This window comes from Macaca nemestrina, chromosome 2 (assembly GCF_043159975.1).
Source record: "Macaca nemestrina isolate mMacNem1 chromosome 2, mMacNem.hap1, whole genome shotgun sequence".
NCBI lineage: Eukaryota > Metazoa > Chordata > Mammalia > Primates > Cercopithecidae > Macaca > Macaca nemestrina.
The window spans coordinates 172,084,528-172,096,936 of NC_092126.1; the positions used below are offsets into that span (position 1 = coordinate 172,084,528).

Below are 12,409 nucleotides of genomic sequence, written 5' to 3' on the forward strand. Positions count from 1 at the left end.
CTGAAAATAGGATGTGGTTAAATAGATTAATGCTCCTATAGAGTTGTAATAATGATTTGCAAATATATTTACATTTTATAAGATTACTGTTAAATATGAATATTTGACAGTTGTCATTACTTCTATTTTTCTTCAGGCATATCTGTTGTCACTGTATTTATTGAGGTATTAGTTCATCTTTTATGTAGTAAAATCTTCATTATTTTGTCTGGTTCAGGGTAGTAAATACTCCGGTTGGTCAAATGATATAATAACTACAGTAATCCTATATAACAATTTTCAAGTCATAAAAGTCTTCTATTAGCTAAATACTGTGCTTGAACCAAGGGATACTACAATTATTAAGATACAATCCCTATTTTTATGGTATTTTTATTGTACACATCTTATCCCTTCCTAAATATCAAAAGTATATATGTTGCACATAATGGAATGTTTCTTAGGATGCAGAAGGAATTTTAAGGTCTTTTAAATCTTTTTTGATCATCAGTATTAGTATTAATTTTCATTATGTGATGGATTAATAAAAATGCTAGCTAATTAAGAGTTAGATGAATTAAATTTGAACAAAAAATTTGCAGTATTCAGCAGAAATTCTTTGTGAAAACATGAATCAACTATTTTATTTTTATTTGAAGAATTCTTTTCACTGGAGTCCTACTTGTCAAAAATGTTTGATAATTTGAAATAGTTATGAGTTATATAGAAAGTTTTCTGAGATTAAAACGTTATGGATGTGATAAGCATTTTACTTGTTCCCACTAAAGATATTCTGAATTTATGGCAGTCTTGTCAAATGCTTGTTGAGCTTATTAAATAGACAACTCACCTAAGAGAAAAGTGATCTTTTCTGATGAGATGTTCCACACTTTATTTCCTGGGACTGGAGACAGAGCCATACACCAAATGGTCAAGTTGTCTGATTGGGCTGGTTTATCACTATGTACCCTTGTTAAAACAGACTTCAGTTCCAGAAATCCATCTTTGCCTTTTCTGTCTTCATTAGTAATATATATTCCTGCCAGACAGATAAGAACATGGTTAGTCACTAACATTTTATGTAAGAGCCATACAATAATGCCAAGGCATGGCATGATCCATTTATGGTAATGTAGAGTCTAAAGTGGTCAAATGGCAGCTTCTCTGCAGTGAGGGTCAATTTCAGCAGATCTGGAATTAAATTGAGCTGTTTGCTCAAGCTTCTACGTGTCATCAATCCATGGTCAGGGTATAAAACATATTGATCAATAGTGTTGCTTTGTTTGTGACCATGTGTCCAAAATGTTTTGAGGCAGATTATCCCAGCTCACCAGCATTGTTTGTTGACAACTGTGAGACTGATAATTTACACCTAGTCTAGGTTAGACCTTGCGAGAGCTCTCCTGTGGAGTCTGGTTATGTTGCAGGAATATACCTAAGTGACCAGTAAAACATAAAGCAATCTTGGTTGGGACTCTGTTTTGGACTACCTACTTCTGAGCTCTTCTGTGTATGTATCAGTAGTCTCTGAGCTGAGAGAGAAAGTGTGTCTGGCTATGGCCCTTAGAGAGGGAGGACGAAGGAGCTCATATCTGACTTCTCTGAACTCCTGGCTGTAAGTGTAGGATAGGATATGCTGCATATTGTAATATTTTTGTTACGTCGTCTCCTCTTCTTGAAATAAGGTGTAGATTTGTAAGCATTGCATTTTGGGTCCCATGAGTCTTCTTTACAAATCAAACTCTGTTTTAAACTGTTATGTTAGTACAACCTCCAAATAGCATAATAGGCAGCAGAAAATTAATGTAAAACCAACTATCACTATATGTCAGAATTTTCTGGATTCTCACAGCTTTTTCACATTAAAGATTCTTAACACCAATTCTGATATAATTATTTACCAAAGTAATAGCTAAATGCAGTTGTGTGCCGATGCAATTCTGACCACAAAATCTAGCCTCTAGTGTGGTGAAATCTGGGTGCTTTGCCTGTGCAGGGCTTATTGAACAGGATAATATATTTATAATAACCTTTTTTTTTTTTTTTTTTTGAGACGGGATTTCCCTCTTGTTGCCCAGGCTGGAGTGCAATGGCACGATCTTGGTTCACCGCAACATTCGCTTCCTGCATTCAAGCGATTCTCCTGCCTCAGCCTCCCAAGTAGCTGGTATTACACGTGTCCACCATCACACCCAACTAATTTTTTGTATTTTTAGTAGAGACGGGGTTTCACCATGTTAGTCAGGCTGGTCTCGAACTCCTAACCTCAGGTGATCCACCTGCTTCAGCCTCCCAAAGTGCTGAGATAACAAGTGTGTGCCACCGTGCCTGGCCTATAATAACTTTTAACCTATATTTTTAGAATTGTATTCTGTCATTGTTGTGGGTGAATTGTTTTTTAAAAATAAACTAATAAAACCAATAACAATCTCAAAATGCATCAAGTGATCAATACACTCATTAACATAAGCTTTCAATTTTATCACTTAAAAATAATTCAGAAAGAGGCCAGGCATGGTGGCTCACGCCTGTAATCCCAGCACTTTGGGAGGCCGAGGTGGGCGGATCACGAGGTCAGGAGATCAAGACCATCCTGGCTAGCACGGTGAAACCCCGTCTCTACTGAAAATACAAAAAATCAGCCGGGCGTGGTGGCGGGTGCCTGTAGTCCCAGCTACTCAGGAGGCTAAGGCAGGAGAATGGCATGAACCTGGGAGGCAGAGCTTGCAGTGAGCTGAGATCGCACCACTGCACTCCAGGCCTGGGCAACAGAGCAAGACTCTGTCTCAAAAATAAAATAAAATAAAATTAAATTAAAATAATTCAGAAAGAGTTGTGTGACTCAGTTGTTATTGAAGACAGATTGAACTTTGAGGAAAAATGACTCAGGAGAAAGGAGAATGGCTGTTGTTCAGGCAGGGACAGCTGAGATTATTCTGGTAGAGGCCGTCATGGTTACTACTTATAAAAACATGGCTTTGTGAATTATCACCTGAGCTTGTCTTGATGTGTGTTCCTCCTCCAGGAATTTTTAATCCTCCTGGGGAACATGTGCCTTGTCAAGGGGCCAACTCTTTTACATAGGCTTCCTCTAGTGCTTCACCAACACCTGCCTCAGATCCTCACATAAAAAGGTAGAAATTATTTATTGGCTGATGTAAAGCAGTGGTGCTAAGTTAATTGAACACATTGTATTGAAATAAGAAAGACATGGAAAAACAGGTAGCTATGTTATAAAGGCAGAAAACGTTTTAATAAATATATGTAGACTTAAACTTTTTGTCCTCATCTAAGATATTCTTTTTACTGATAGTTAAATAAAATGTTTGGATGTTGTTTGTCTAAATCAATTGTATTTCTTTTATTCTGGAAAATGTTACATTCCACTCCCTTGGAAGAGCCAGATGAAGCATCAGAAAATGACATTTGGTAGGCAGAATGATGTTTTACTTGGAATAAGAATCATTCTTAAGTGCCAAGATCAACTTGGGCAATGACAATTTCTGATGTCCTTTGTTTTCTTTCTTTTTGTACAGAACTTATTTCCATTGTTTAATTTCCTTACCTTCTTTTTCATCATGAAGAAAACTTCCATCTATAAACCATATGATATTTGCTTTGGGGAATACATTCTTTAGTAAGCAGGTAAATGTTCTCTGGGGTAAAGACAGAAAAAGGGTTATTTGCAAATTCCTAAGAAACTGGTACTCCTTACAACTTACTAACATTCATATAACATAAGTTGGTAAAAACGAGTTTCTCCACTTTTAGCTGAATAAATAGAAGGCAGTGTCTACTTTTAATATAGGTTGTGTTAGAACGTGCACTATAAATGGGTTATCTCCTATAGAGATGTTATAAACTACCGACTATACTCCTAGGTCAACTAAGGGTTAAAGATCTAGGACTATACTGATGTTCCAAGTCTGGATTCTGGGTTATGTTAAAGAGAACTCTTAACTCTGTGTAGGCAGAATAAAATAATACTAAATGGAAACCAAAGAATAGAAGTAAAAAGCAAACAGAGTCAAGAGAAGAATAGTCTGTTAGGTTTAAAGCTCAAGGGGATCTACACATTGTTTCTGTGTCCCAAGTAATGTACAACACTATTTGTAATAACCACAGAAATCAATTTATATAAATATCCTGCTTTTTACTTGTGAAGCATTTTACTAATTTTTAAAAAAATTTTATTGGATTAATCTTGAGGATAGGTAGGGCATGCCTTATTTTTGCCATTTGACAGATGGAAAAATCAAGGCACCCAGTGGTTCAAGGAAGTGGAAAATAATTAATGGCACAATTAGAAATGATGTCTCGTTAATCTCAGTCCAACATATTTTTTAATAAAAACTGTATTGAAATAAAAACATGAAAGAAGTTGCTATGTTATGAAAGCAGAGAACTTAGATGCAGGGCTAGTTATGTTTTATTTTCAATGCTATGTTTGTTCTTTGGGGGATGATACTTTCTTTAACAGTCTGGTGAAAACATCCAGTGAGAATTATTGGATTCCCATTGTTTTATCTGAGACTCTTCAAAATTATAATTCCATTTATAATTACTTGTTTTCTCAAGAGATGTATATATTTTACATATGACGAGCCCGAGTTCTTAGTTCTCAGATATTTTCCACAGTTAATGAATATGCTAGTTAACATGTACAGAACAATTAAATGTATGTGATGATTGGGGTGTCAATCCACAGACTAGTTACTCCTAAGAAGTCTGGGCCTATAGAGCTGAGAAACCACACTCAAGAATGCTAAGTAACATTTTCCTGGTGAAATCCTACAGAAGTTTACCATTTCTCAGTACATTGCTACCGAAATCCCAAAGAAACAAGAGAATTTCAGAGGGGGTTGTCTAGCATATCCAAGATGCTGGGTGACACACACTGTAGCTCCCAATATTCCCATCCATTCAACACTTGCCTTTCCAGATAATGGGGATACATACATGGACCAGGGATGCTATTCTCTCCACTAAAAAATTAAAAGCAAAACCAGATCCTCTAAAATACATTCTTATTAAGTAAAGGAGAGTGTTCAGTTTAATTTAATAGATGCCAAAGATTGATTTTTATCTCCAGTTGGTCCAGGAAGAGATAAAAAGGTATAGGAGATAAAACCTTTTTTTTAAAAAAAGAAAAAGATACAAAAGTTTGCATTAATCCAGTGACATTAACCATTCTCATGATTCATTTCCTTTATCTTTAGTTAACCCACCAAAGATGACGATATGGTAATATCAGGAGTAGGTGGGGGTGTTATTATTTTATGAAGGCAACTGGCTCACTGAAGAACTCTTTTGTTAACTTCTAAAAATGTTGAAAAGATTTGACTTTCATGAATTCTCTAGATTCAGATTTTCTGAAATGGTTCAAATTTCAAATATTCTATACTCTCTCTAGAATTTGTGTTCCAAGATTTGGTTTAGAAATGTGGTTCATGTTCTAAAACTCCTGCCAGTTTCATTCCTATTTTGAATTTTTTTCCCCCATTTTTTTTTTCTATTTTAACTTAACCGTCAACCTCTACGTATTTTCTGCTGTGCCATTTCTTTTTCTTTTCTTTCTTTTTTTAAATTTTTATATATTTATTTATTTTTTTGAGACAGAGTCTCCCTCTGTCGCCCAGGCTGGAGTGCAGTGGCATGATCTCAGCTCACTGCAACCTCCACTTCCCGGGTTCAAGTGATTCTCTTGCTTCAGGCTCCCGAGTTGCTGGGATTACAGGCATGCACCACCACACCTGGCTAATTTTTGCATTTGTAATAGAGACGAGGTTTCACAATGTTGGCCAAGCTGGCCACGAACTCCGGACCTCAAGTGATCCACCTGCCTCGGCCTCCCAAAGTGCTGGGATTACAGGCATGAGCCACGGCGCCTGGCCTGCTATGCCATTTCTATCTTTTCTTTTATAACACAAAGTTTTTTTTTCTTCTATTGACGTCTTCTTTAGAGTCTTCCTATCTCCTCTTGGTAGGCTTTCCTTTTCAATCTAAATATGTATACACACACATATATTATGCATATTATATATAATGTATGTATATATATAATCTATATGTGTATACACATTTCATATTTCAGTCTTTCCCATTCTTCTTCCTTCAAATCACTTGCTTTACTTGAGAGGCTAGGTAATCTAGTCTTCAAAAAAGAGAACTAAGACTTGTAGGTGCTTGACTTACTGTATTGCTGCTTGACATATGCCAGGAACATCCTTTTCTTGGTAGTGGAGGGGGTGGAGAAAAGGTTTGCATCTGTGTCTAAGTGTTGCAGAAAAATCCGACAGGCACAGACACACCTACTTGAAAACAATGCTGCCCTAGAAGTGGGAGGAAACCAGAACTGGAGGTGCCCTCCTTCTAGGGGTAGGAGTCAGCTAATAGCCATCCAAGGTGTGCAGGAGTGCTTTCACTCTGCGCTGGAAAGATCAGAGAGAAGTCCAGAGCCTTGCCTGCTTGTAAGTACCCACTTGTGGCTAGGGGGGAATTTCCTAACTGTTCAGGTTGCAAAGCTTGATTAAATAACGCTCTTATTAATTTAAGAAATGACCCAAGAAAGGAGAGAGAAGTCGGGCTGTTTTTAAATGCAACATGATTTTCCATTTACTTATTTATCTTTAAAATGAGTTAAAGAGCAAAACACCTGGAGTCTGGTGCTTCAGGAAGGTCTTATTGGCTGTTGGCTTTGCAGGTGTTCCTGCTGGAGAAGGAGTATGGTGAGCTGCTGGCTAAGGACAGCCAGGCAACATCATGTTTGTGAAGATGTGCTCCATCTTCCCCTCTGTGCATCCCAGCTCCTCCTGCTGAAACAGCTGAGCTTGCTTTTTGGATTTCTTAGATTCCTGGCCTCCGAGAGACGCCTCTAAGGACAAACTGACCTTGCATTGGGAACTTTATTATCCAGATCCTCATAGGCTTTGTCTACTCTGGATTGCTTGTTGCAACAGTTTTTAGGAAGCATGATTGTCTCCTACACCAGCATCTGCCTGTGTTTGCTTTTACCTACTCTGAGCAAGACCCAGTGAGGCCATAGCCCTGTTGGTCCTGAAAAGCCTGAAACCTGAGGCTGTTTCTCTTGCCTCCAAAATGCATTTATAGGCAATAAGAAGCACAGAAACAGTGGAAACAAGCAGGAGGAGAAAAAAGAAAACCTAAAATTTTCAATATTCAAAAATACCTGTCGTGGTGGTTGATGCAGAGAACACTGAGTTCATCAAAGAGCTTTGTAATTGTTGGACAGAGAACACCTTTGCTACAGGAACTGATATGTTTTGTCTTTCTGGCCTAGTCAAGGGAGGATAAGTAAGTATCTGGGGCATGGAAGGAATGCACTCTTGGGTCGTTTTGCTTGTATCTGACTCACCCCTGACTCTCCAGTGAAGCAGAAAGGAAGAAACCTCACACCACCCAGGTGTGGCCAGACTTTGGCCATTATTGTGAATCCGCAAGAGTTACCACGGGCCCTTCCCAAATATATATTCAATCTTGTGGTTCAAATAAGCTTTTGGCTCACATCTAGCCACATCATAAAGAACGCTGTAGAAGAGGTGACATGATGAGGCGGGAAGAGGAGGAAGAGGAGGGAGCCATGATGAAGGCAAAAGGGGACTTGGAGATGAAGGAAGAGGAAGAGATTAGTGAGACAGGAGAACTGGTTGGCCCTTTTGTGAGTGCTATGCCCACTCCAACACCCCACAACAAGGGCACCCGGTTCTCTGAGGCATGGGAGTATTTCCACCTAGCCCCTGCTCGTGCTGGGCACCATCCCAACCAATATGCCACCTGCCGCCTGTGTGGCAGGCAGGTGAGCCGTGGCCCTGGGGTCAATGTGGGCACCACAGCACTGTGGAAGCATCTGAAAAGTATGCACAGAGAGGAGCTGGAGAAGAGTGGCCATGGTCAGGCCGGGCAGCGCCAGGATCCAAGGCCCCACGGGCCCCAGCTCCCCACAGGCATTGAGGGTGACTGGGGTAGGCTCCTGGAGCAGGTGGGCACAATGGCTTTGTGGGCCAGCCAAAGGGAAAAGGAGGTGCTTAGGAGAGAAATGGCAGTGGAATGGCGGGAGAGGGCTGTGGAAAAAAGGGAACGAGCCTTGGAGGAGGTGGAAAGGGCCATCCTGGAGATGAAGTGGAAGGTGAGGGCTGAGAAGGAGGTATGCCAGCAGGAGAAAGAGTTGCCGGCAGCAGTACATGCCTTCCATTTTGTTTAAATTGGGCTTGGAGAATCTATCCTGAAAACATTGACTCTAGACTTGTACAAAAGAGCCACTTTAGTTTCAACTCAAATGTAAAGCAAAGTAGTTTAGTGACATTTTGCTTTTATGTGAAATAGTGCACAGTATGAGTTAATCTGAGCAGGTCTGAATTGACCAGATGCTTCTCTATGAGGTTACTAGAGCTCTGCTGACCCTTGGCCGAAACTCTAAAATGTACCTATTAAAGATAAATGCTGTTACCAAAGTAAAACTCTGTGAGTTGTTTCAGGGCAGAATGTACCAGCCAGTCAGCATTGTTTACCAAAATAATCAGATTTTTGCCTAGCACTCGGTTTTGGTGGAGCTGAAGATTTTGATGGCTGAGGCTGGTTAAGTAGCTGGAATGTGCCTATGTGACCAGCTCACTTGCAGACACCCTGCAGGAAGCAGAGCTTAATCTTCCTGGGACTGAGGTCTTAGCACATGTACTGGTGGTGCTTCCAGACAACCAGTATGAATACAAAGCTTGTTCTGTGTGACCCAGCAAGTGGAAGGACAAAGAATTGTGAGCCTCAGATCTTTGGATCCTTGCAATGCGTATCTTTCTCCTGTTATTGCTGCGATGTATTTTCTTGCTTATATTAAAGCTGTTTCATCAGTATAATCTGAGTCCTGTGCATCTTTTTAACAATCTAATGCTTAAACTAATTAATGTGTAATTAGCACAGAGAAATGACAAACCTCTCAACTTACTTGGTTTAAACATTCAGTATAGAGTATATGAAACTTATTCATAAATACTTAAAATATGATCTAATTTCATATTAAGGTTTATCAAGGGAAAAGGAGTTAGTGAGGAAGAGCTGAAATAAACTCAGAATGAAAAAGAAGACAGAGGTATAAAGGAAGTAAGGAGAAGTAAAGAACAGAGGAAGGAAAGTTAGAAAGAAATGGGATGAGAAGAAATGCAAAGATGGGGAAGAAAGACAGTGCTCTAGGGAAAATTTATCATGAAAATAGAAGAGAACACGACTGTCTGAATGAAGGAAGGACAGAGTACATTTCTTAGATCCTGAAGTCAATTTGAATGAGTTAACTTGGTTTTGTTTTGCATCCACAGAGCAGTTATCTATTTGAACAGTAGGTTTTAGATTTTACTCACACCTCCAAAGTGCTAACTGCATACCAATCCACTGTTCTCTGATTTTTTAAAACTGTTTATCTTTAAATGTTCAGAGATGCTTTGAAAAAAGAGATTCTAACACAATATAGGGAGAGAATAATTTCCTGAGTTGCTGAGAGTATGCCTAAAATATTAATTTAGAAATAGAATAAAATCAAACTGGAAAATACTCTGGCCTTTGCACTGGAGCTGATATTTGTTATGGAAGATAGACTCCTCTGTAACCGTATTGCCCTCCCCAACCAAACACGCATATTAAAAAACAAAACAAAATAAAACAAAATGTGGGTTGGGAATGGGGATGGAGTGGGGAAAGAACTAGGGAAGACAGGAATAGATAAAAACAGCATCCCATTATCTCATAGATAGCCCAGGTACTTTGTGGGCACCAACCTCTCTGAAAGCAGAGGATGTCCTTGTGTAACAATGGTGTCTTGCCTCCTTTGGTCCTGACCTATGTAGTTCACTCATATTCTTCCTAGACTTGCTAGGCAGCCCTAACTTCCAGACCTGTCTTCCCTAAGAGCTGTTTGTAGAACAAACAAAAGTCCAAATACCAGGCTTGTGAAATAACCAGGCTACACTGAAGTCCCATCATGTTCTTTTTTTTATCTAGAGATCTGCCTGATATTAAAGATTTCGTTGTCATATGGTCTCCCCACAGGGGTATGATGTCCTTTTAGAACCTTCTCTATCTGTGGTGCAAGCTCAGGTGCTCACCAGTGCAAGTGACGATGGCTAGACATTTGGACTCAGAACCTTACTGTGTTGCAAAAGATGCTAGAAAAAAAAGGAGGCTGTAATACCTAATCATTTAAAAACCAAAAACCAAAACACATACATTTTGAGTGGGGCTTAGGAAGCTTGAGGAAACCACAGGGTTAAAACTTTGCAAAACCCAAACCAAATAAACACAAATAATCAAATTCTGCACAAAGCTGCTGGAGCTCTGCTGATGCCAACCAGTGTGGTTTTTAGATTCTGGTGTCTTCTTTTTTTTTTTTTTTTTTTGAGACGGAGTCTCGCTCTGTCACCAGGTTGCAGTGCGGTGGTGTGATCTCAGCTCACCACAACCTCCATCTCCCAGGTTCAAGCAATTCTCCTGCCTAAGCCTGCCTAGCAGCTGGGACTACAGGTGTGCACCACCACACCCAGCTAATTTTTGTGTTTTTAGTTGAGACGGGGTTTCACCATGTTGGCCAGGATGGTCTGGATCTCTTGACCTCATGATCTGCCCGTCTCAGCCTCCCAAAGTGCTGGGATTACAGTCATGAGACACTGTGCCTGGCCTCTGGTATCTGTTTTACATGGTTATTAATATTGTAGATGCTCTTCCTTTGTAGGCTTCCTAACCCCAAACTGCTTTTGTTTCTTATGCTTCATGACAGGTAATTTTCTTTAGACTTTTTTCCCCCTAATTTCTTTCAAACATAACAAAAGTAGCAAGTGATATGAACAAGACCCATGGAGATGATGGGGCTAAAGTATAAAGCACAAGCATAAGAGTGAGAGACGTATGAGGCTTGCGGAAAGCGTGAACTGTTGAGTACATGCTGGGGTTTTTATGCATCCCTCTTGTGCCTTCTACGCTACATCATCAGCTGTGAGTTGAGGGCTCTTTGGTTTGACATCTTTTGCTCTAATGCAAAAAACTGCTAAATGGAGGGGCCCTGAAATTTAGGTTAAAGACTCTTTTCTCATTGTAGTGCAGGAGTGAAGCTGTGTGCCATGTTGAAGCCCTGGCAAAATCTCAACTTTGGGAATGCACAAGATACAACATTCACAGGTGTGACACTTTCCTTAGACATCTATGGCAGGTCCAGGCCTGAGGGGCATCATACTTTTGGGTCTTTTGTATTTTACAGAAATACTAAAATTAACCATAAACTTTGTAAGTTTAAAAACACAGGAAGACACAGCTCACAACTGACCAAGTCCCCAGAGTATTTCCACACTGCGGGCTGCTAGTGTAGTGGACAGGTAGCAGAGCCAGTGCGTGCGTGTTGACTTCAACAATTTCTAAGGAATGAAGGAGGGGCAGGAAATTGCCAAGACCAAAAACTTGTGGTTGCTGGATGGTAGGTATTTTGCATACCTTCTCTCACTTCATCCTTATATCACCCTTGTGGGATTGGAACCATTGCCCTCACTTACTGTTGAGGAAGTTAAGGAACTGAGCTCGTAGGGGCCAGAGTTAATAAGTGCTGGAAGAGAACTCAAACCTGGTTCTATCAGATCCCACAGTCTATATTCTGGGTTTAAAAAAATTATTCCACAGTATCTGCTGGAATCAGTCACATAGCTGATTTATGAATGTAAGAGAGTGCGTAAATGATAAATAGTGGGTAGGGAAGAAATATTCCTGAAATGTCTACTATGTGCCATGAACTTCATTAGAGCATAAATTTAATCTTCCTAAGAACCCTCTGAACTATTTGTTATTATCTCAGTTTTAGATGTGAGTTAGCTGAGGCTTGTGGAGGTTCACTAGTTGATGAGGGTATGTAACCAGCTAAGTAGTTGAATTAGGATTTGACACTTGTGCTATCTGACCCCGAAGCATGATATCCTTTTATCATAATAATACTATTCTGCCTGGATACAGGCACACTAAATATGCATCCCAGCTCTGCCCCTTATTAGTGACTCAGCCAGTTGTTAAGACTTTCCAGGCCCCAATTTCTCATCTGTAAAATGACTGATGCTCTATCTATTTCAGAGGCTCATTGGGAGCAACACAAGATAAAAGTCTGTGAAGGGATTTTGAAGAGTTAATAAATTTTTAAAAATACAGCAGGGATTGTAAGAATATTAGAGTGAGGAGTTACTAATGCTTGGCAAGATCTGAAAAGATCCAAAGACAAGCCATGTCCTGTAGCTGGTTATGTGTGATTGGAGAAAGATTATTCACTAATTTTCTAGGAAGGAAAACTCTCTGTTTTTTTTTTTTTTAGTCAGCACTGAAGCAAGGGTAGAGAAGAGGAAATTTTATGGCACATAGGCAAATTTCTTTTTTTTTTTAAACTGGGATTCTTGGATGC

At 39.5% G+C, this 12,409-nt stretch overlaps 2 protein-coding genes across 4 annotated transcripts in view; one reads left to right on the forward strand and one right to left on the reverse strand.

Annotated features, from left to right (window-relative positions):
* The window catches only part of LOC105470429 (CD96 molecule), a 110,669-nt gene that overhangs the window by 58,062 nt on the left and 40,198 nt on the right, over window positions 1-12,409 (reverse strand). For all 3 annotated transcript variants that reach the window (XR_011620356.1, XM_071092450.1, XM_071092451.1), the window contains exons 6-7: window positions 3,545-3,635; window positions 830-1,018 (exon numbers count right to left, since the gene is read on the reverse strand). Coding sequence is in view for 2 of the 3 variants with exons in the window: in XM_071092450.1 (XP_070948551.1) it covers window positions 830-1,018; window positions 3,545-3,635 (280 nt within the window). In the remaining variant the exon portion in view is untranslated. The remainder of the gene's footprint in view (window positions 1-829; window positions 1,019-3,544; window positions 3,636-12,409) is intronic.
* LOC105470409 (zinc finger BED-type containing 2) lies at window positions 6,345-8,860 on the forward strand. Its single transcript, XM_011722386.2, has 2 exons — window positions 6,345-6,449; window positions 6,683-8,860. Exon 2 carries the CDS (start codon window positions 7,544-7,546, stop codon window positions 8,198-8,200), a length of 657 nt encoding a protein of 218 aa, XP_011720688.2. The 5' UTR covers window positions 6,345-6,449; window positions 6,683-7,543; the 3' UTR covers window positions 8,201-8,860.

Coding starts and splice junctions, on each gene's coding strand:
- LOC105470409 (XM_011722386.2), top strand. CDS start 7,544: ATGATGAGGCGGGAAGAGGAGGAAGAGGAGGGAGCCATGATGAAGGCA.